Genomic DNA, 20,263 nt, shown 5'->3' on the forward strand with positions numbered 1-20,263 from the left:
TGTGATTTTTTTTTTTCAGAGTCCTCATAAGGGAGCAGTTAAACGCATTTATGTTGTGGTAAATACAAAACATTCTTTTGTATTAATTAAAAAACACAGTGCTTTGAACAGTGAGAACGCTTTTAGAGCCACTTTTAAACAATAGGCTCTAATTAGCGAGGCAATGCTCAACGACTTGAAAACATGCACTGCTTTTGTGACTGCAAATAAGACTTTTGATAACATGTTGTGTTTGGGAGGAACGGAAAAGAAACTGATGTGCCTCCTTTTTGATTTGACTGTGTGCACACGTGTGGATCAAACAGCTGCCGGATGGCGAGACAGTGAGGTAGCTTCCTCGACTGGACATAAGAGAGAGGCGGCAAGAAAGGGGGGGGGGGGGTGCACACCCTTTCCTGAGAGTTCAGCACTGCAGTGCTTCTTCTCCTTCCTCTCTTGAGGCTTCTGCATCTTTAAAACCAGGTTTTAGAAAATAAAAAAGTGCTTTTAACATGCAATAGATGAGCAACACAAGGCAAGCATGAAAGGAGCCTCTCTGGGGACACGTTAAAGTCCATCAAATGCTCCCCAGATCAGCATGAAGAGATGAGCAACTGGGAGGGAGCTTGCAGGATAGTCTCGACGGAAAGAGAAAAAGGAGGAAGTGCAAGAAGTGTGTTGCTCTTTATATGTCGATACCTGTCAATAAAACAACTTGAACTTTTTCACATTCTGCCACGTTTCAGCCACAAACTTCCATTTATTCTGCTGGAGTTTTATCTACCAGACCAACAAACGGTAGCATACAATTGTTGACTGAAAGGGAAATGATGCATGGTTTTGAAAGAAGATTTTTAAGGGCATTTATATTCAGTTTGTTTTGCAGCATCTACAGCTGCAAGTATTTTGCAGTGTCTCAACCACCACTGCACATTTAGAGAGAAAGTTTTTTTCCCCCCAAACAGTTCAAGTTCACTCAGATTGGATGATTGGATAACTTGGTGTTCAAGTCACGCCACAGATTTACAATTGAATTTAGGTCTGGGCTTTGACTGGGCCAATCCAACACACGAATGTTTTGATCTAAACCCTTCCATTGTAGCAACAAAAATGAAAAATGTTTAATTTACTTCTGCTTTAAAGTTATAGGCTGTGCCTATAAAAATTCATTAGAGTGTGTGGTTGTAACAAAATCAAAACAGAAGCACTGAGTGAGTCATGCAAGACCCACTGTCACTCACCAGGGGTTTTTCCACAGATGTGCTTCATCTGCTGCAGCTCCAGATCTGCCAGCTCACTTAGAAGCTCCATGCCCTTGTTGGGGGCGCACTGTGACAGCACAGTTGATGGCGTGCTATTGGAGAACAAGGGAAATGGGGGTACATCTGTGCAAAAAGCAGCAGCAATCAGCAGCTCCAGACTCCAGTAGCAGGGCACATAAGGTTTGCAGGGCACAGCAGCAGCTTCTTCGCCATTGCTGCAGGCGGAGGTTGAGGCAGGCGAAGGACACAGAAATTCCACTGCGGCATCTTCTTGGGTCATCTTATTCTCATGCTCACTCTCCTTTGCTGCCTCTGGCTGGGGGCAAGGCAACTCATAGACAGCAGGGGAAGCGGGGTCAAGCTCTATGATGGCAGGCAGCTCTGACTCCTGCTCTGCATGTAGGTTGACCTTTTGATCATGTACCACCTGACTCTCCTCACCCACCGCCTCCTCATCGTCTTCCTCCTCTAAAGTAATGACAGCATGTGGCCCACTGGGCTGCTCTGTCACAAGGGGAACTGGGCAGGAAGCCGTCTCACACACTGAGCTCACAACTGGGGGGCAAGAAAGCACATCTGCCTCAGCTGAACCCTGCTCGTCGGCCCCCTCCTCGTCAGGCACATAGTTGTCTGCCGTCACCGCGGTGACCTCCACCTCCTCCCTCAGTTGTAGGGCTCTCTCATTCATGCTGTCCTCCTCTCCTGGCTCCACTTCCTTGAGTGGGAGTGGCTCTGTGAGGGGCATCACTGGAACCTGGCAGTCTAACTCCTCCCCTAGACCAGCAAGAGACTGGGGAGCGTGCTCTGGAGGTTCTGCTTGGACCGCTTCCAGGTCGGCCGGTTGAGCCAGGCGAACATCCTGAGGGGATGGTCCATTTCTGTATCCCAGGGCAACGGCTGGGTATGTATATCCCGTAGGCAAATCTAAAAGCAGACAGAATTATGATTAGTAGGTGCTGAGGACAATTATTGCAAGCTTTCCTTTTGTGTGCAATGTTTTAAGAAGTGAGTAACAGCTTAATGAAGATGCTCTTGGCTCTATCTCCCAGCAGCAGAAAGGGGCTCAAAGAAATCTGTATGTGTTTAATTTAAAGTCTGCCAGGCCTTTGGTTTATCCGCTACACTAAAAATTCCTCTGGCATGCAGTAAACATGAGCCAGACATTATAATGATGAAAAGAGAGTAATGGCTGAGCTAGGTGGGGGACATGGCTGAGGTATTTCTTGGTGATCACCAAGGGAACGACGTCCCAATGCAGCCGTCACAGACGGCAGACATTTTCCTGAGCTCTGAGTTGTTTAGTCAGTTGGGGGCTTTCCAGAACAGCCACCCACACATTTTAGCACAACACCAGCTGAAATAAGAGATCACTGAATGCCAGTTACCATTCAGTGTATTTCCAGTGCTTTGCTTAATCCTTGAGAACTTTTCCTTTGTTAGCAAATTACTTTAGATGAATAGGTGAATCCCAATAAATTTGAACATTCTCTAAAAGTTAATGAATTTTGATATCTAAATTTTATAAAGGAGAACTCATAATGTCAAGCAATTATTTGTAGTAATTTTGATAATATCACCCATGGCTTATCAAAGTTTCGTGGCATGGAGGCAGACTGTTGAGGCGTTATTGTCCTGACTATTATCTCAAAGATTCAGGCCAGGTGACTGGTCAGTCAATCATGATAATGTGGCTCTTCAAATCACTATCTTTGGAAACTTCACACTTGTTCATAAGCAACTTGGATTCTGCACCTCTGCTTTTCTACTTTAAGTTCTGAGACACTGGTTTTCAGATGAATTGTAACATGCACTTGTTTTTTTTTAAAGCAGGACTTTGGACCAATGTGCCACAGTACAGTCCTTTCTCTCCTCAACTCGGGCAAGACTCTTCAGAAATTGTCTCTGGTTCAGTAGCGGCTTAATGTAAGCAAAGTGGCTCTTGAAGCACTGACTCATGCTTACATCTTGTGAAATAAACCTTCCCAATTGGTCTTTTGTAATATTCATCTTTTCAAAGAAACTGGATTTTAGCCTTCCAATAGTCATTATTGTCAGTATTGACAGAAGTGGGTGAAATCACCATGTTTAATGACCAGTGTAAGATTGAAATTATTGTGAAGAAATAAGCTAATGACCTCTTTTACTGCGATTCACTTGAATCCAAAAAGCACTCTGCAGTTGCAGACAATAAAGGCTTTTTTTTCCTCCTGTTACTTACCAGGCTCCAGAGATTCTGGGTAATCTTGAGGGGCCTGTCCTTCGCCCCTCTTATCCTGGGATTCAGGACCCTTGAGCATCTGAGGTGGTGCAGGACTGATTGCAGGAGAGTGAGGGGTTGCCGCCATGGGGCTGGGTGCTGGGCAGGGCGTAGAAGGAGTGCTTCTGGGATGTTGGCGCAGTGAGGGGGATTGGTAACAAGGGGACAGGTGAGTGGCACAGACTCCAGGGGGTGAGTTGCTTCTCTGTGGGGGGTTATAGGAGTAGTTCTTAGCAGGTTTGGATGGTCTTGGCTCTGTAATCAGTTCTTCTAGTTCATCTGACGGCTCATCTGGTCTCTTGTGTATCTGCCATGTCAAAAAGTTTTGTTTTATACACATATCATGTGTGTCTTTTTAAAATATGATAAACACACACACCGAGACTTGATGCCCACCTGTTCATTGTGCGTGGACTGATGCTGCATGGTGTGCGCGGCCCTGTGTTGCTGCTGAGGCTGAGGAGGTAGCTGCAGCTGCTGTGACTGGTGATTCTGGTGCTGATGCTGGAGCTGTTGGTGCTGTTGGAATGCGTACAGCTCCTGTTGCCGTAGAAACTGAGATCGGGAGTACACAGCAGGATGTTGCATGTGGGAGGGTGGGCCCCGCGCAGTATACACAGGGGGCCACAGCCCTTGCTGCTCGATCACGTCTAATGAGAAAAAGGAAGGAGGAATTCAATGAAGGGACTCTTCGCTACAACAAAAGCCCATGCATGCACACCCATGCACACATTCTTTTTTTCATATCACCATGTACAGCACCCTACGATACATTGCCATGCAGATACCAATTCTTTTCTCTTTTTCTATCATTATGTACCTGTCAGATGACAATTGTCAAACAGCAAAAACCATTAGGGATCATTTAAAAACCATTGTATTCACATTTTATAGAAACATCGATCCTTTCAAAAACGATTTTTTTTGACTTCACTGCACAACATCTCCCCAGGCAGCAAAAATCCCACACTCTCCCGCCTCTGTTTAAAACAAAAAGCTCTTTCTTACAATCTGCTCTGAGAATTTTGGAATGTAGGAGGAAAGTTTTAACAATGGTGGAATGACACCAGATGATTATTGTTTTTAGGTTGATTAGAGGTCAAGCTCCAGGCTGAAAATAGAACTACGCCCCTTCGGAGAACTCAGAAATGTCCCACCTGCTCAATCAAACCTCAATGAAAAGGGGGATTTCAGAAATCCTAATTCCCATGTCTCCAAGTGTACTTCCTCTCTTATAGCAGATGTTACGCTCAAGGAGCCACACGACAACCTTATTTTCCCTTTCCCTCTCTGTGTGACTTTATTATGCATTTCCTATTAACAGGTTCATCTACTTTTTTTCTTAATTCCTTCTTTTGTCATAGCCCAACAATTAGAGTCAGACTTGAATATGCAAATGTTTCCCTGTAGGGTAGTTTGTGTTGATCCATTTCCTTCTCAGTTGTTAGTCCCGCTGAGCGACGACTGAACTGCCGGTTCTAAGACTGTGAGCAGGCAGATTAAAGTTGTCTGTCTATTGACTAAATATGTGTATACGGTGGCTTATAAAAAGCAATCATTCTGTCACATTTGTTATTTTTTCTCCCCTGACCATTCAAAGTTTATTGTAGTGCACATGAGGTGCAAAAGTATGTATGCTACTTGAATTTTTGTCATATTACAGACAAAAACTTCAACATATCAATATCGGATTTTATGCTATAGATCAACATTTAGTAGTGTTGTGAAGTGGAGAAAAATGCGACAATTTTATATTTAACAAATTAAAATCTAAAACGGGGGTCAAGCATTTGTATATAGCTCCTCTGAGTGTGTTTATTAAATGTTTTTTGGGGTATATGTACCAGTTCACACATTAAGATATTGAATTGCTTTACCATTCCTCTTTAGCTCTTGGGGCCTTGATAGGGGCATTCTGACACATAAATATAACTTGATCCCAACCATTCAGTTGCAGCTCTGTGTTAAATGTTTTTGTCCAGAAGGATGTTGAGTTTCCTTCTAATCTAAAGTCTTTTGTTGCCTCTGATATGCTTTCTTGCAAGATCACCACTAATTATTTAAATTTACTGTGATCAAACAAACACTAAAAAACAGTGGAGTTTATTTAAAAAGACCTTTGAATGTCTACTTCAAACATTCAAACAAGTAAACATTATTTATTCAAGTAAATAATGTTTAATTGAATTAATATTATGCACGCTTTTTTTTTTTTTTTTGTGGGGTTTTTTACCCCACAAAAAGCGTAAAGTTATGGCATACCCAAGTGATGTGGCGCTGGATGGGGTGCAGGCTCAGAGGGAAGGACCACTAACTGGGCTGAGGGGTCCTGTGGTAGAGGAAGGACTGGCTGCAGGGGGCCTGGCATGGCTGAAGAAAAACCTGGAGGCAGGTTCTGATGCAAGGGTGTATGACCTATACCTGCTGTACAAAAATGATTACAACAGAGATTACAAAACTAATATATGCATGTGATTATAAGTTTCAAAACCCAGAAGAATACAAAGGCAATTTGAAATAGCTTGATTAAAAAACAAAATGGTAACAAAAAGCATGGAGAGAATTTGTCTTTTGCATTTTCAAAACTTGTATTTGAAATTGAAACTGCTGCAAACAAGACATGTGTAACAGAAGATTGTTTGGTTTTTTTTTACCATAAGAATGTCCTGTCATCCAAAGGGATGGACTTCCAGTTCTTGGCATCCAATGATGGTGAGCAGAATGTGCAGCAGGGTCTCCTAACTGGCCAGACTGGAGGGATGTCCCACCAGGGACCATCAGATGGGAGGTAAGGTCTCCATGGCAGCTGGTGGAAGGGTGGATCCTTGCAAACTCCACACGTTCCTTATTATCCCTGTCATTATAAAATAGAAGAGCAGAGCAATACAGTACATGTTTTCTTTTTTTTAAAAGCAAATTTGTGTAGCCTTGGGAATTACATTTACATACCTGATGTATGCGTCTCTATCTCTATCCAGACAATTGAGACCCATTTGTTCTTCATTTATCCTTTTCCTTTCCTCCTCATTGGGATCCACAGGATACATGGAGCGGGGCAGTCCTGTGAGACGAACATTACACATAAGGCAGATACTCCTAATAGTCTTCTCATTGCAAAACTATACATTAAAAATGTATATAAAATCATGCTGATACAAGTTACAAGTTTTTCAAAGTTCTAAAATATGGACATGTGGAATTCATTTCTGTTACTGATGCAAATTTAAAAAGGACTTTCCGTTTGTTTGCAAAACCCAATATTTGAGACTGGATATAGTATGAAAAAATATTATTTGAATGAATATTTACAATGAAATTCAACAGTAATCAGCAACATTCACAAAAATTTGAGTTCAGTTTGCGTTTAAAAAGAATCCTGAAAGAGGCGACCAGATGTTGCTAAATAACAAACTAAATAAAAAATTATTTCGACTTATATTGACCATAACAAATTTTTCAAATTTTGGCCTTCTGAATATTTTATCTTTGTTTCAACAATTTGTTACACTCTCATTTGTTGTGCATTGCTCTACCCTACCTTTCACAGAGTTATGTACTCGTCCCTGTCGGCCGTTGGGGTGACCGTCTCCTGAACGACATGGCGGCTCTCTTTGTCTGGCGACTGCTACTGCAATTCCCACTGGGGGCTGCCGCACCTCGTTTTCCACATGACCCGCCTCCCCCGTTTCTCTGCTCCTTACACTGTAATCAGGGCGCTCACCATCAGCAGGGCCCTTCCTGGAAGGGAGAGTCTGCTTGTTGCCCTGGAGAGCACAGCTACCCCCTGATGGACCCGATTTGAGACTTCCCAGCCCCCCAAATGGGCTCTTCTGAGAAAGAAGCAATGGTTGTTGCTGGTTACTGTACTTCAGCAGGCTCTTCATGGCACTGCTCTCGCCCTGAGTTGGACCTTGGGCGTCCGGTTGCTGCTGTGGCTGTTGCTGACTGAGAGTGGGTGCAGGTGGGGGCTGTTGAGGAGGGAGCCCCAATCCTTGCTGTTGTTGCTGCTGTTGCCGTTGTGAGTGTTGTCCACCAGGGCCTCCTAACTCCATGTACGACCTCCTCTGCTCCTCCTCTGGTTGTGACATGTGATGTGGAGGCCTCATTCCCCACGGAGGTACAGGAGGTTGCTGGTGGTGATGTTGCCCACTGTTGTTGTTATACCCATAAGGAGACATGTCCATCTTTCTCTTAAGCTCCTGATTGTTACTCTGGTTCAGCTCAGCTGGAGAAGGAGCATCTGGGCCAGGTCTGCCATGCTGCTGGTGACGAATCCTAGCTACCTTTTGGCCTTCTCTCTGTAATGAGCAGCTGCCTCCGGAAGGATGGGCTGCTCCAGCCCCTGCATGTTGTCCCATGTTTTTGTTTCCAAGTGGGGAAGAATTAGGTGGAGGTCCCTGGTGGGAGCAGTCTCTGTAAGGAGAAGAGTTGACAGAATGAGGGACAGAATGCCCCGTCTTTGGTCCCTGGGAAAGCGAAGGTCTGAACACATCCATGTCCACTGAACTATTAATACACTCTGCGCTACGTGATCGTACAACTTGGTGCTGTTGTTGAGAATGGGGCGTTTTTTGTTGTTGCTGTTGGGGTTGCGGAGGAAGCTGTGAGGGCTGAACGTGTTGATGGTGATTCTGCATCCAGTCTAGAGACTTTTCTGTCTTTCTGTATGGATGCTGCTGTTGCTGTTTTCTCTGCCAGTTACTATGGTGCCCACTGCCACTTTTTTCAATTGCTTTGTCCTTGGAGGTGCTGCCTCCTCCGTTTCCCACACCCTGGCAATCAGGGTTACCAAGCTGGAATGGTCCATTTGATTTGTCCCCTAGGTCTGCCACAGATGGTACAAATGTTGGCCCTGTGACTTTAGGCTCCCGTCCTACATTGATTGTCCCTCTGTCTTGTGAGGCAGGGTTGGCCAAAGGAGCAGGTGGGGGTGGGCAGAAAAAATCTGGATGGTGGTGGGTATGGTGTGAATGGTGTGGGTGGTGTGGATGGCTGGGGTGGAGCTGAAGGCAATGGAATCCTCCTGGATGAGGATGTGAATGAGGGTGAGCATGAGGATGGGGATGACTATGTGCCCCTCCAGCAGCAGAGCCCATGTGTAAGGGTGGAGGTACTGAGTAGGGCAGAGAGTGATGAAGTGGTGCCTGACCCCTTTCCAGACAATCAGAAGGCTGTTCACTAATCCTCATCTCACCACTTACCCCTTCTTTGGTGCAGCGACCATTGACATTGGACCCTATATGCCTGCCCTGGCTGCTCCCCCCATCTACCATAGATCGAAGGCCTGTGCCCTCTCCACCACAGCTTGGCAAGGAGACTTTCGACCCCGCTGTCGTTCCTGGATCTCCATTTGGCATCTTGCCATTATGTAAACAAGCACTAAGGGGCTTGCTCATACTCTGATGGTGATCTTTAGTGTACTCCATAGTGAGCGATGCTTTATGTCTCTCCAGCGCTCGACTATTGACCTCCTCTAATGGCAGTGGGTGCTGTGGATAGTGAGACTGCTGCTGATGGGTGTGGGAATGGTGGTGGTGCGTGGTCTGAGGTGTCTGGTGATTCTGGTGTTGCTGTTGCTGCTGCTGTCGATCTTTAGCATCTTGTTTTCCACTGGATCTTTCCTTGTCCTTGACAGGTACCACTCCTCTCTCCACTGATCCCTCTTTAAGACCCTTATGTATACCTGCCCCCAAACCTGGGTCTCTGTCCCTGCTGCAGGACCCCTGAGAGTGTCCTGAACCTGTCCTAGACATCGATGGCAGGCTGTGATTGGCTGAAATGAGCGATGGCTGGGATGGGAGACCCCGCAGGTAAAAGTTTTCTAGAACAGAAAAGAAGGCATGTAAGCAAAGAAGGTTACATTTGATGAATAAATAAATGTGTTCTCAACTGTCTTCTTATTAGCATGTCTTACCTTTTTGTGTGTCATAGAAACGGTGCTGCCCATACAAAACACCACTGTTGGCATGGTGATCTAAGTGGCTCATTGGAAGGAAAGTGTGGGCCAGACTCCCTGAAAATCGAGGGTATCCTGGACCTACGAGAGAGAGGGAGAGAGACGGTTGATAAAGCGACACCCGCTACTGTGATGGAGTTATATGCGGTAATCCTTCAGGCCCAGTGCAGCTGCTGGTGTTCATACGCAAATAAGTACTGGCTGTGATTCTAATGTTTGCTTTTCCTGCCTGAGTTTAGCATTTAGATAATGAAAGAAAAGCTCTGGGATTGGTGTAATATGACATTTTTCTTTGAGGCATACGGCTTATTCTTCATCACATCGTGAGAACCAACAGCAGCACCTATACTCATCTGAGTGTAGCGATGAGGGTGGATTTTAGGCTTGTGTGAACAGAGAGCTGGTTCTCTATAACTCTTGGTAACCTAGTTTAGAGGTAAAAGGATGCTTGGATTTTGGGCCTATAAGCCAGTACACCTGCGCTCTTTAAATCAAGGCCATCTGTGGCACATTTATACCAATACCACAGAAAAACATAATCTTTATGAAATAGGACACTGGAGAGCACAAAGGACTTTGAGGGTGGAGAAGAGAGAGAATGTGGACTGAGATGAAAGCCCAGACAGGCATCACTATGACAACACCACTGCAACTGGGTAACTATGGCCTCTAAACACGTGAATGCAAATTAAACTACCCTATTTACACGAGTGTATAAATAATTTTCAAAGATGCTTAAAAAATAAGGTCTAAGGAGTGCTAGAAAAATAATGTAGCATGCCTGGCCATCTTTACTTATATTTAAGGTTGGATACATGTAAGCAAATAATATTTAAAAACCCTAACATGACAGAGTGCACCTGCTTTTTTCTGGGATTCCTATGCAATGCCAGTCACTGAAACGTGCACTGATCAATGACATGAATGTCATAATTTGGGAGTTTTCTATGATACATATAAACCATTCTTTGCGTAGCAAGCAGCCAGCAACCTCAATATATTTATGAAATAAGAACAGATTGCACAAGTTTGGAATTATTACAGATTTGTGTTAATCCAATTAAGATCAAATATATAGACATAGATTGAATTGCATACATACAACCCCAATCCATTTGAGTAAATTAAAGATAGGAAGTTGCAGTCCAACCAGACACTGACTGTATCTCCAAACAACCTCCTGGAATCACAACAAGGTCTGAGGGAGGGCCAACCAAAAAAGGAGCCCAAGTGACAAAACCAACATCTTCAAGCAAAACCAACATCTTCAGTGCCCATATGAACAAGTCAAATTCCTTCTTTAGAAAGGATTTACGGTCAAGCGGTAGAAGACTGTTCTGATATTTAGATGAGTCAAGGCGGTTTATTGCCCTAGGGCAATATATTAATAAGGGGGTACCTCCAAATTCTTCAACTCCCCCCTCGATTTAAGTGGCAGGTGGTTGAACCTTGGATACCCTTTTGGGTGTTCCAAAAGGATCCTAAAGCCAAATTAGTATCAGAACTGGGTTTGGCATGGTATGCATAAAACAGCATTAAGCTTCTGGAATGGCCCCAACTTCCACTCTATGAAGAATCTACATTAAAGTCCAACCCATCATCCATAGTTGGAAACTAACTAATTTCAACCAAGTTTATGAATTGATTTATTAGTTCATCAGCTTACCAATCAGTTTACCACTGATAAAAAGAGAAGTAAAATATCTAGTCATAAATATACCAGAAGATTAATGCCCACAAAAAGGCACATCAATTCTTCCAACCTAACTTTCCAACATACAGAGAATATGGATAATGAGAGAAAGAACAGAATACAATTTCTTTAAATTAAATCAAAGACAAACATCCAACTTCATTCAGGAAAGCAGTAAAGCACTTCATGTGGCCTTGTCCCTATCTGACGGTATCTTTTTTTTTTCCTTTTCAATTCATCCCTGGGTGTTGAGTCTCTTCTTTCTTGACATAGGAACAATGCAGCTGGAGCTGAGAGCTGGCTCAGGAGAGGGAGGAGTGTTGTGGTGGGCTTAATGACCTTGCCTCATTGCAGCCCCTGCTTCCTCCAATCTTAATTAATGAAATGCACAGAGAGGGCAAACAGCATGGCAATAACACGGGAGGTGTGGCTTTCTGTGCAGGGTAACAGGGCGATAATTGCATACTCTTGTTTTTTTTCCTTAATTTTTCCTGTGTTTCACAGCTTTTTCTACCTCAAACACTCTTTCCCCATTCCCACTTTGTCTTCTTTTTTATTGTGATGATTAATAAGCATCCAGATTTATGCCAATTCACTAACTGAGGTGGGGGCACAGGGATCCTTTGTTTAAGCAAGACATTTTTCTCTGATTTTCAAGGGGGAGAAAAGCAGAGCGCAGTTCGTCGGTTTTTATCCAAGCTGGGAGAGCGCCTTTTTTTCTCCAGCAGCATGTTGTTTGTGAGCGTGACGATTGACAGCGTAATCCCTTTTCACAGTGTGGTCTGGCTGTGCCCGATAATGCCAGCCTGCTCAGTTTCAACGTACCCACCAATGGGACAACACGGGGGAGACTGCTGGGCATGGCGGAGCCCATTCAGCCATTAATCTCTGCTGCTGCTCCAGCAGGTGACTTGAGAAAGGTCTTAGTGCAGTCTGCTGACTGCACAGCAGCCAGGCGCTCTGCACATACACAGGGACGCACAGAGACATGTCAGCATCAGCAAGTAAATGACAGAGGGGCGTTAACACAGTGCATGCCTTTGATTCTGAGGGAGGAGCAGAGGCAAGAGACAGAGCACACAGAGTTGAATTCCTTTTCTGAATATCCAAAAGGTAATTTCTTAAACAACAGAAAAGGAAAAGAGAGGAAGAGTCTGGATGGGAAAGAAAGGAAAGAGTTAGTTCTCCTCAGCCCAATCAATTACTTGCAAAGTTTATCTAAAATAAATAATGAACAAATGAATTAATATAAAATTTCTACAGCTTCTATAAGGGTGTCAGTATGTTAAGTTCTATTSACGATTTTATATTCCTCACCCAAACGCACATGGTCTACAAAAATTCATAGCTAGGTAAATTGATGGACAGTGCAGGGCAAATGAAGACCAAGAGAAGAGGAGGAGCAGCCCAAGTTGCCTGTCAGGGCCGCTAATTGAGAAAAAAATGACAGAACCATCAAGACACAGAAGGGGTGGAGAAGAGCAGAGGAGGCGAGAGATACTTGGCAGAGGAGGGGCAGTACTGTGATGCATCTCCTCAGGTTTGACTAATTGAAAGGAAGGGATGCAGGCTGGCAAGAGAGAGAGAGAGAGAGAGCATGAAAGAAGCATACATGTGCTCGGGAGAGTTGGGTGGTTGAAGGGTGCATGTTGGGGTGGGAGGAGGGGTGGGTAGTGCTGCTTAAAATCCTTCTACAGGAAAACCAACAAGAAGGACCCACAGAAGGAAAAGAAGAACAACTGAAGATGGGCTTGGAAAGGGGTATCAAACAGGAGTGGATTAGACAAGCAGTGTGCAGGCAATCGATGTATTCATGTATGTCTATAAGTGTAGACTGAGTTATGAGAGAGATTCTTTTTGGCACAAGGTGAATCATTTGAACCACATCCAGCTGGCCTCAGGTTTGATTCAAACATAATTTTTTTTACTTTTTATTTTTTTCACTCAGCTACCAAGCTGACTGAAAAAAGTTAGGCGAATTAACATGACTTTTCATACATACAAAGGCCTGATACTTAAAAAACAAATAAAGTACCCATTATAATAGTCTCTAGGTCTATACAAGGTAGTGCCTCCCCACGAGTTTTCACAAACATCTGAATACAGACACAGGTTACGTCAGTAAAGTAAAGGAATAACAGAAAGCTTAATTTAGTATTTTGTTCAATATTCTTTAGAAACATGTCTTGCAAAGTTTAACAAAAACCTTAAACCTGGGTTTCTCAAAATAGTTGTTGCAAAAAACATCTAATTGCAACGCCAAATATATTAAAACATTTTWAAAACATTTCGTGAAATGCAAGAAAAATAAAAACTGCTTCTMATAAGGAGTGAAATTGGATATTTATAGCAATCTAAAATAGCTAAAATCCCACAAAGGCATATCACTAGTGCAGGTGATGAGAAAAAAAATATATTTTGCATTTTTAAAAGAAAATTGCTCTGTTTAAACCGCAGACATTTTTGTTTTGCTTCTGAATGTTAAATGAGAATTTACACTATGATAAAATCCTTACGAGACTGGTAAGGGTATTGAAGAGGTATCAAGAGAACCTTAAATCAGTCATTCTTCTGTCTTGAAAATAGCTTAGATTTAAAGTAACATACAAACATGCCTACCTCTGGTMATCTATACAAGTTCACCCTGAAAGAAAGTAGACCACAAGACCGTAACTAAAGTCTCAGAATCCTGAACTGTCATCACAAAATCTACAGCCCTACTCTTAATGTGTCAATGCATTCTTATTGATCTGTGGAATGATTTGTATGAGAAAGAAGCATCTTAAATTTGCATATCTGAAAGGGAAGAGTGAGGAATGTTGATTGGAGGATCAGCATAAAATCTAGATATTAYGAAATGTTGATGTTTGATTGGACTGGGCATTATGTTTTGCATTGCTATAGTCTTCACTGGACATGAGGTTCTGGACCGAACAGAGTGAGGATGTTCAAACTAATCTGAGACAAAATATAGACTTAGCAAGAAACGACAGTTTTCTCAGACTCAAATCAGAAATAAATGGTGTGAAATATTGTTACATCACCAAATTAACGGTAAAGGCCACCATGTGCGTATTGAAGGGATGCCAACAGCTTTGACAAAACAGCAACATCTGACGGCTTGAAAGTGAGAACACGTTTATCTGACGGAGTGTGTTTTGATTACTGTGGGCTTTGCATGTCTAGTGAGATTTGACATTTCCATTCTTTTTCTTTTACCAAAACAAAACTTGGAGAAGTATTTCTGTAGACACTGTATTGATAGATGCCAGATTGCTTAAGCTTCTTATTTAATTTCACTTTCAAATACATCATATGCCCATTAGAACATAAGAATTCACTTCAAAGCAAGGAAGACTGGAGAACCTAATGCCATATTCACCTCTTCTACACTCTCACCTATGTAACATGGGAATGTCCTTCCTCAGACTGCTTGTGAATGAGACAGGTTCTGTTTTAAAAAAATGAGCACATCTTTGGAGATAAATATGCATTTCAACCCAAGAACAAAAGCAAAAGACCTAGTGTTGGCTGAAGTTTGTAAGAGAGAGAAAGAGTGCCAGTGTCCACAAAAGAGTCATGTTCAGACATGAAAAGTCACTCAGGAAGGAAGAATAAGAAGAAGCCATTACTACAAAAGCAGCATAAAACCTAGATCACAGTTTGCAAATACACTCAAATAAGACAGGTGCATTTGGGGAAAAACTTGGTAACTTTGTAAACCTTAGAATACAATCCCAACTCTAAAGCACGGTGGAGGCAGCATCTTGCTATGGGGGAGTTTTGCTGCAGGGGGTACTGGTGAACTTCACAGAATACATGACATCACAAGAAGACAACATCATGTGGAAAATAATAAAGCCCAACTTACACTAAGTGTGTAATAAGGTGAAGGTGAAAAGGAAGTTTAAAGAAGATGAAAAATAAATTAAATATTCTTCTTTAACCAGTATTTAGCAAAAAAAAAAAAAAAAGAAAGATAAAAGATTTACCTTAATTTACCTTAATCAGAAAAAAATCACAGTTTAATGTCAGAAAGTGAAGGGGGGGAAATACTTGGTTATCTGGTTTAGGCTGTCTATACCTTAAACATGTGAATCATAAACGAGTAGCTGACTTTAAATTTCAGCTGCTACATTTGAATTTGCATGTAAGTAGTCTGTTTAAAAAGACACTTGGAGACAAGGGAAAAAAAATATCMGCGGAGTATCTCAGAGCATACAAGTGAGACACTAATGCGGCGACACATGCAGAAGTCAGAGCTTGCTCTGCTGCCGGCGGGGGGCTGCTGACACCCAGAGAGAAGAGGCGAGAGTCTGGGTAATTGTGCCGCTCATTTTGATGACTTGCTTTTTATGCAAAACAGGAAAAAGACAATGTGCAATTATGTCGAGGAGGGAACAGCTGAATGTGGTTGATGAACAGTCTGGATTCAATCATGCTCTTAGTGYGTTATATGCAATTAAACTGCAATAGAGATAATGGCCTCCATTGCCAACTGAGTAATAATCCCAGTCATAATCACCTCCATTACTTTTATTAGGGTTGGCATTGCCATCATCGCTCCTAATATTATTTTTCTTTTCCACAAAAGAAAGTGCTTGACGATGAAACCTTAAGAGCGCAAGGTAAGACAAACAGAGAGGCTTCAGAAAATGAGCCTGGAGGGAGAATGTATCGGAGCGAGCCGATGTTGAAGATTATTTTTCAGYTGAGATTTTCTCCATSAATTAGAGCAACTGTTAACTGACTGAATCAATGATGTCTTGGTTGGAAGAGGCATTCGGTGGTCCAACAAACTCACACGTCGTCTGTGGGCTCGAGGAAGTAAAGTCTGAAGTTCAGCAGACACCACAGTCTTTTGTAGTTGCACCTTAAGCATTTTATTGATGGTGGTAMACTAGTTTAAAGAGTTCTTGTACTTGTTTCTGTTGTTGGTCTACTTCTAAAACACTTTTWTGTCTTTGAAGAGTTGTTGTGTTGATGCGTGAAACATCTGCTCATACAGAGATTATTTGTCAGCAGGATTACTCAGAATGATTTTTATGACGGAAACTGTGTTAATGTAGAACGTCCATCTCCTCGCCAGATGTACAAAGCCAGGCAAAAAGAATTTCTCTAAAAGTCACTCTCTCACTCACACACCACRAAACTGCCACATTACAACCCGAAACGTCAATGTGTTTTACTTGGATTTTATGTGACAGACCAAGAAAAAGAAGTACATGCGGTTTTCAAGCATTTGTTTTACAAATGAAGGTATCTGAAAGTTTTGGTAGCCGTTTGTTTTTGTCAACTTTTTTCTTTTTTGCTCTTACATAAAACCGGCTGTTGCCAAAATACATATAATCAACAAATAAGGTCAGCCTGTATGAAATGAGATGAGGTAAAAAAAAATTTAACTGCTTGGTCCAAATGCAAAACACAATATGTGGCGGAAAACTAACACCACACATCACATTAAGCATGCCATTTCCACACGGTGGTGACTGATTTATGTTGTGGGGATGATTTTGTTAAGCAGTGGCAKGGAAGCTGCTCAGGAAGGCTACACTTTTCAGATCTTTATTTGAATATGCCATTGTTTATATTTTATCTCAGTCAATTCAAAAACAAAATAAATTCTCAATGTCATCCTTCTCTGACTTCCTGATGAAACTAACATTGGGGGCGTTAAACCTAAAGTGTGTACTTATTTTTGGGTGTCTGAGCGCATGTTTGTGCAGTTAGGATGTTGTAATGCTGAGTGTKGGGTRGGAACGCCCCTTTGTTAAGCTGCAGTTGAGGCACTGGCAGAAAGCTTTGCAATCACTGCAACTTTTTATTGGCCCATGTTTCCATGTGCTGCTTCGCACAGCCTGGGGCGACATTCTTGCTGACATGAATTGAATACCGCAAGATTCCTTGGCTGAACTATTGACCCTGCATCCTTATCCAGACAACTGAACCACAGCGTTCTGTTCTTTTTTCTATTTTTGGTGCAAAACTATCGTTAGACCACTGCAAATTTTAGCAGAAGCCTTATGCAAATCCCCAGAACAGGAAATGTCAGGACAACAATACACCAGCCAAACCCGTGTCTCCCGAACAGCCAAGATACAAGTATCACCTTTTGCTGACGATGTGATGAAGTGATGGAATAACTACATGAGCGTGTATATGCTGGTGTTATGTGAGGTACCTTCATGGGAATGGGGAAACCAGATCTGTGAGGCGCTGGAGTGGGGTCCGCCTCGGAAGGATGGCGAAGAGGGGGAGGAGGGCGGCCTGGAGGGGTGAGGCGGGTGAGAAGGCGGGGAACCCAAACTACTGGCCAGGAAGGTCCCCATGAAAGAGGCTGACGAGTTGCCCATCAATCCACTGCCTGCATCATGGATGGGACAAAAGRGGAAGAAAGAAAGTGAAGATTAGATTTAGAGGAGTGGACTGTTGCCATGATTTCGACCAATCTTTMTAGRAAGATGCATCCTATCTCGTTGTAAACTCACTGTTTAGCTTGAATCATTAAGCCTTGGAGAGGATGAGAGATTGTGTGTTCATGTATTTGCGTGTGTGTGAGAGAGAAAGAGTGTGAGACTTTCCTCCCCTTCGCTGTCAGCGGAGTCCTCTCCCCTCACAGCACCTCTCCCCATGGGCAGACAGAGGTCTCATCTCACAGCTGAGTACACACTTTCTCAGGCTCTCTCCCTCTCGCTCTCACACACTTTTGCTCCTGCTCCCCAGCGTCCCTTTCTCAATTTCTCTCCCTCTCTCCATTATCTTGCTCTCTCCATCTCTCACTTTCATGCCCTCAATCTCTTTTATTGCTTTGCTCCATTTCACCTCCGCTCTCTCTTTTCTGTCTTTCACTCTTGCATTTCTCAGCATGACTATAACAGTTCTATTTTTCACTCTTTTTCAGTTCCATTTTTGGTTTTCCCTCTTCCTTCCTCTCTTTTTTTTTTGTCACAACAGCCACTTCCGCTATTCTCTTTCCTATTCCRATGAGCAGAAATACGTTATGTCCGTGCCTTTTCAAATTCCTATTGTCTCTTCTTTCCCTTCCTCTGTCACGATTTCTTTCTGACTCATAACGTTGCTTCGCTTTGTTCTTCCCAATAATAATGGCACCAGCAGAGCAATCTGTCCCTGGCTGGCTGAACCTTGTGTTTAACAAGACTATGATGAGTAATTGACCATTTGTAGCAACGCCCATGTGACTGGGGGCTGATTGTCTATTATGCATTGCTGGGCAAGCTGGTGAAAACACACTGATTAACCACTGCTTAAATTGCATTCCCATTACGCGCCCGCCAATGCACTTGAGTGAGGGGCCCGGGAGCCCAGTTCTTTACACATTCATTTCCCCCAAGTGACACAACCATGAGGTCTCATGCATATGTATGAAGTTGCCAGTATGAGACCTCACTTGCACACACACATGCACAGAGATGTGTGTATCATACATGCAAAGCTATAAAAATATATACATAGGGTTAAGAAACACTATGAAGGTTAATCATCTTTGTCCTAGGATGGTTGATCTTACAACATGTGTGACATGACCTGATTTTCTTCTACCTTTAATCAATCCAAACATGAGTCAGTCCCTTCCAGTGRCTGCGAGAAMAAAATGTCTGGAAGTTTTAATCTGGTAAGCAGGGAATGAGCACCTCCTCAAGGCAGACAGAAGGCCTGAACTCACCGGGTTGCTCAATGCACCTACAGCAAACAGGCGTATTGCTAAAAGGTCAAAACAAAAGGGTCAACAGAGGAGGTCACACACATCTATTGTAGGTCAGGAAATACATTTTGAATTGCCTGAGCCACATTTTCTACCATATCATAAGACAGGTGGAAATTCTCCGGGACATCCAAATTTTCCTAACTTCCACTTTAAAAAAAAATTAAATAAACTTTCATAAAATTAGCCTTTTATGTCATGAATTTAATTAAATTTAATTTAAATATTGTACAAATCAGATTATAATAATACATTAGTAAATTAGTAACTTCATGAAGTACAGAAGACACAGCAACTCCAAAACCAATGAACAAAATGGCTATCCACCTGCTTTAAGATGCTAAGAAGGAGTGATAGAATGGTCAAGTCTGTGGCAAGACTTAAACATATAAGTTCAAAAATGCTCGCCATTCAATCTGGCCAAGTGTGAACTGTTGAAGAACGGGCAAAAGTTTTTTCTTACATATGTGGAAAGATGGGAGAGGCGTAGCCCAAAAGAGAAAAACCCCAAAAAGCGTATTGCAGTTTTTGGTTGCATAGTGTAAAACAATACAACGTGTGTAAAKAGGGTTGCAAGCGTATGGCGCTGCTTTTGTGAAAATAAATAAACTCAGATATAAAAAATAATTCAATTGAGCTGCTAACAGATCCAAAAATTGCAATAAACCGAAAGAACACCATCATTCCTTCAACTATTTAGATAATGTAATATATAGAACTGAAGAAGAGGATTCTTCAGTTGTAGGAGCGATGTGTGTGTTGATGCAACACATTGTAAACTACCACAAAAGCCATTGTTTTTCTCCCTCTGCTCTCTGCTGCTACCTCCTATCACCCTGTCTCCATGGAGGGCTCCTGGCACAGYTCTCCAAACTACAGGGCAAAGGGGGTCAGGGGGTGGGATTATGGCCAGCATGCTCACCAGGCACGCATCCAGCTTCCGTCATCCAGGCACCTAGGGCTCCTATGTGCCGCCGCGTTTCACACGGCACACACTCGTCCCCTCTGCCTGTTGCCCCCAGGAACYCCAGCTTTCCTCATCGCCTCCAGCTCACATAGATCAGCTAATCCTCCTGCATTATTAACAGCTTTCCCTCAGAGAGAGAAAGACAGAGAGCAAGTGAGAGAGAGAGAGAGAGAAAGAGAGAGAGAGAGAGAGAGAGAGAGAGAGAGAGAGAGAGAGCGAGAGAGGGAGAGACTATGAAGGTGACAGCATGAGCGAAGCCTCTCGTAATCATCTGAGAGGAGAGCTGCTGCTGTTAGAGAGACGACTAAAGGAGAAAGAGGAGATGAGAAAAGAGGATGCCAAGGAAGTCGATTTCAAAAGACTAAGCTAGATTTAAGGCCTATTTAAAATTATATTGAGGCGGGGGGTGGGGGGGGGGATACCTAA

At 42.8% G+C, this 20,263-nt stretch overlaps 1 protein-coding gene across 5 annotated transcripts in view; it reads right to left on the reverse strand.

Annotated features, from left to right (window-relative positions):
- The window catches only part of bahcc1a (BAH domain and coiled-coil containing 1a), a 74,976-nt gene that overhangs the window by 18,891 nt on the left and 35,822 nt on the right, over positions 1-20,263 (reverse strand). For 4 of the 5 annotated variants that reach the window (XM_008416194.2, XM_008416191.2, XM_008416192.2 and 1 more), the window contains 9 exons: positions 17,329-17,511; positions 9,413-9,535; positions 7,037-9,319; positions 6,448-6,559; positions 6,153-6,352; positions 5,761-5,922; positions 3,895-4,148; positions 3,460-3,805; positions 1,221-2,165 (listed from right to left, as the gene is read on the reverse strand). In XM_008416194.2, the coding sequence (XP_008414416.1) occupies positions 1,221-2,165; positions 3,460-3,805; positions 3,895-4,148; positions 5,761-5,922; positions 6,153-6,352; positions 6,448-6,559; positions 7,037-9,319; positions 9,413-9,535; positions 17,329-17,511 (4,608 nt within the window). The remainder of the gene's footprint in view (positions 1-1,220; positions 2,166-3,459; positions 3,806-3,894; positions 4,149-5,760; positions 5,923-6,152; positions 6,353-6,447; positions 6,560-7,036; positions 9,320-9,412; positions 9,536-17,328; positions 17,512-20,263) is intronic. The other variant, XM_008416195.2, reaches the window with a different exon arrangement.

This window comes from Poecilia reticulata, linkage group LG8 (genome assembly GCF_000633615.1).
Source record: "Poecilia reticulata strain Guanapo linkage group LG8, Guppy_female_1.0+MT, whole genome shotgun sequence".
NCBI classification, from domain to species: domain Eukaryota; kingdom Metazoa; phylum Chordata; class Actinopteri; order Cyprinodontiformes; family Poeciliidae; genus Poecilia; species Poecilia reticulata.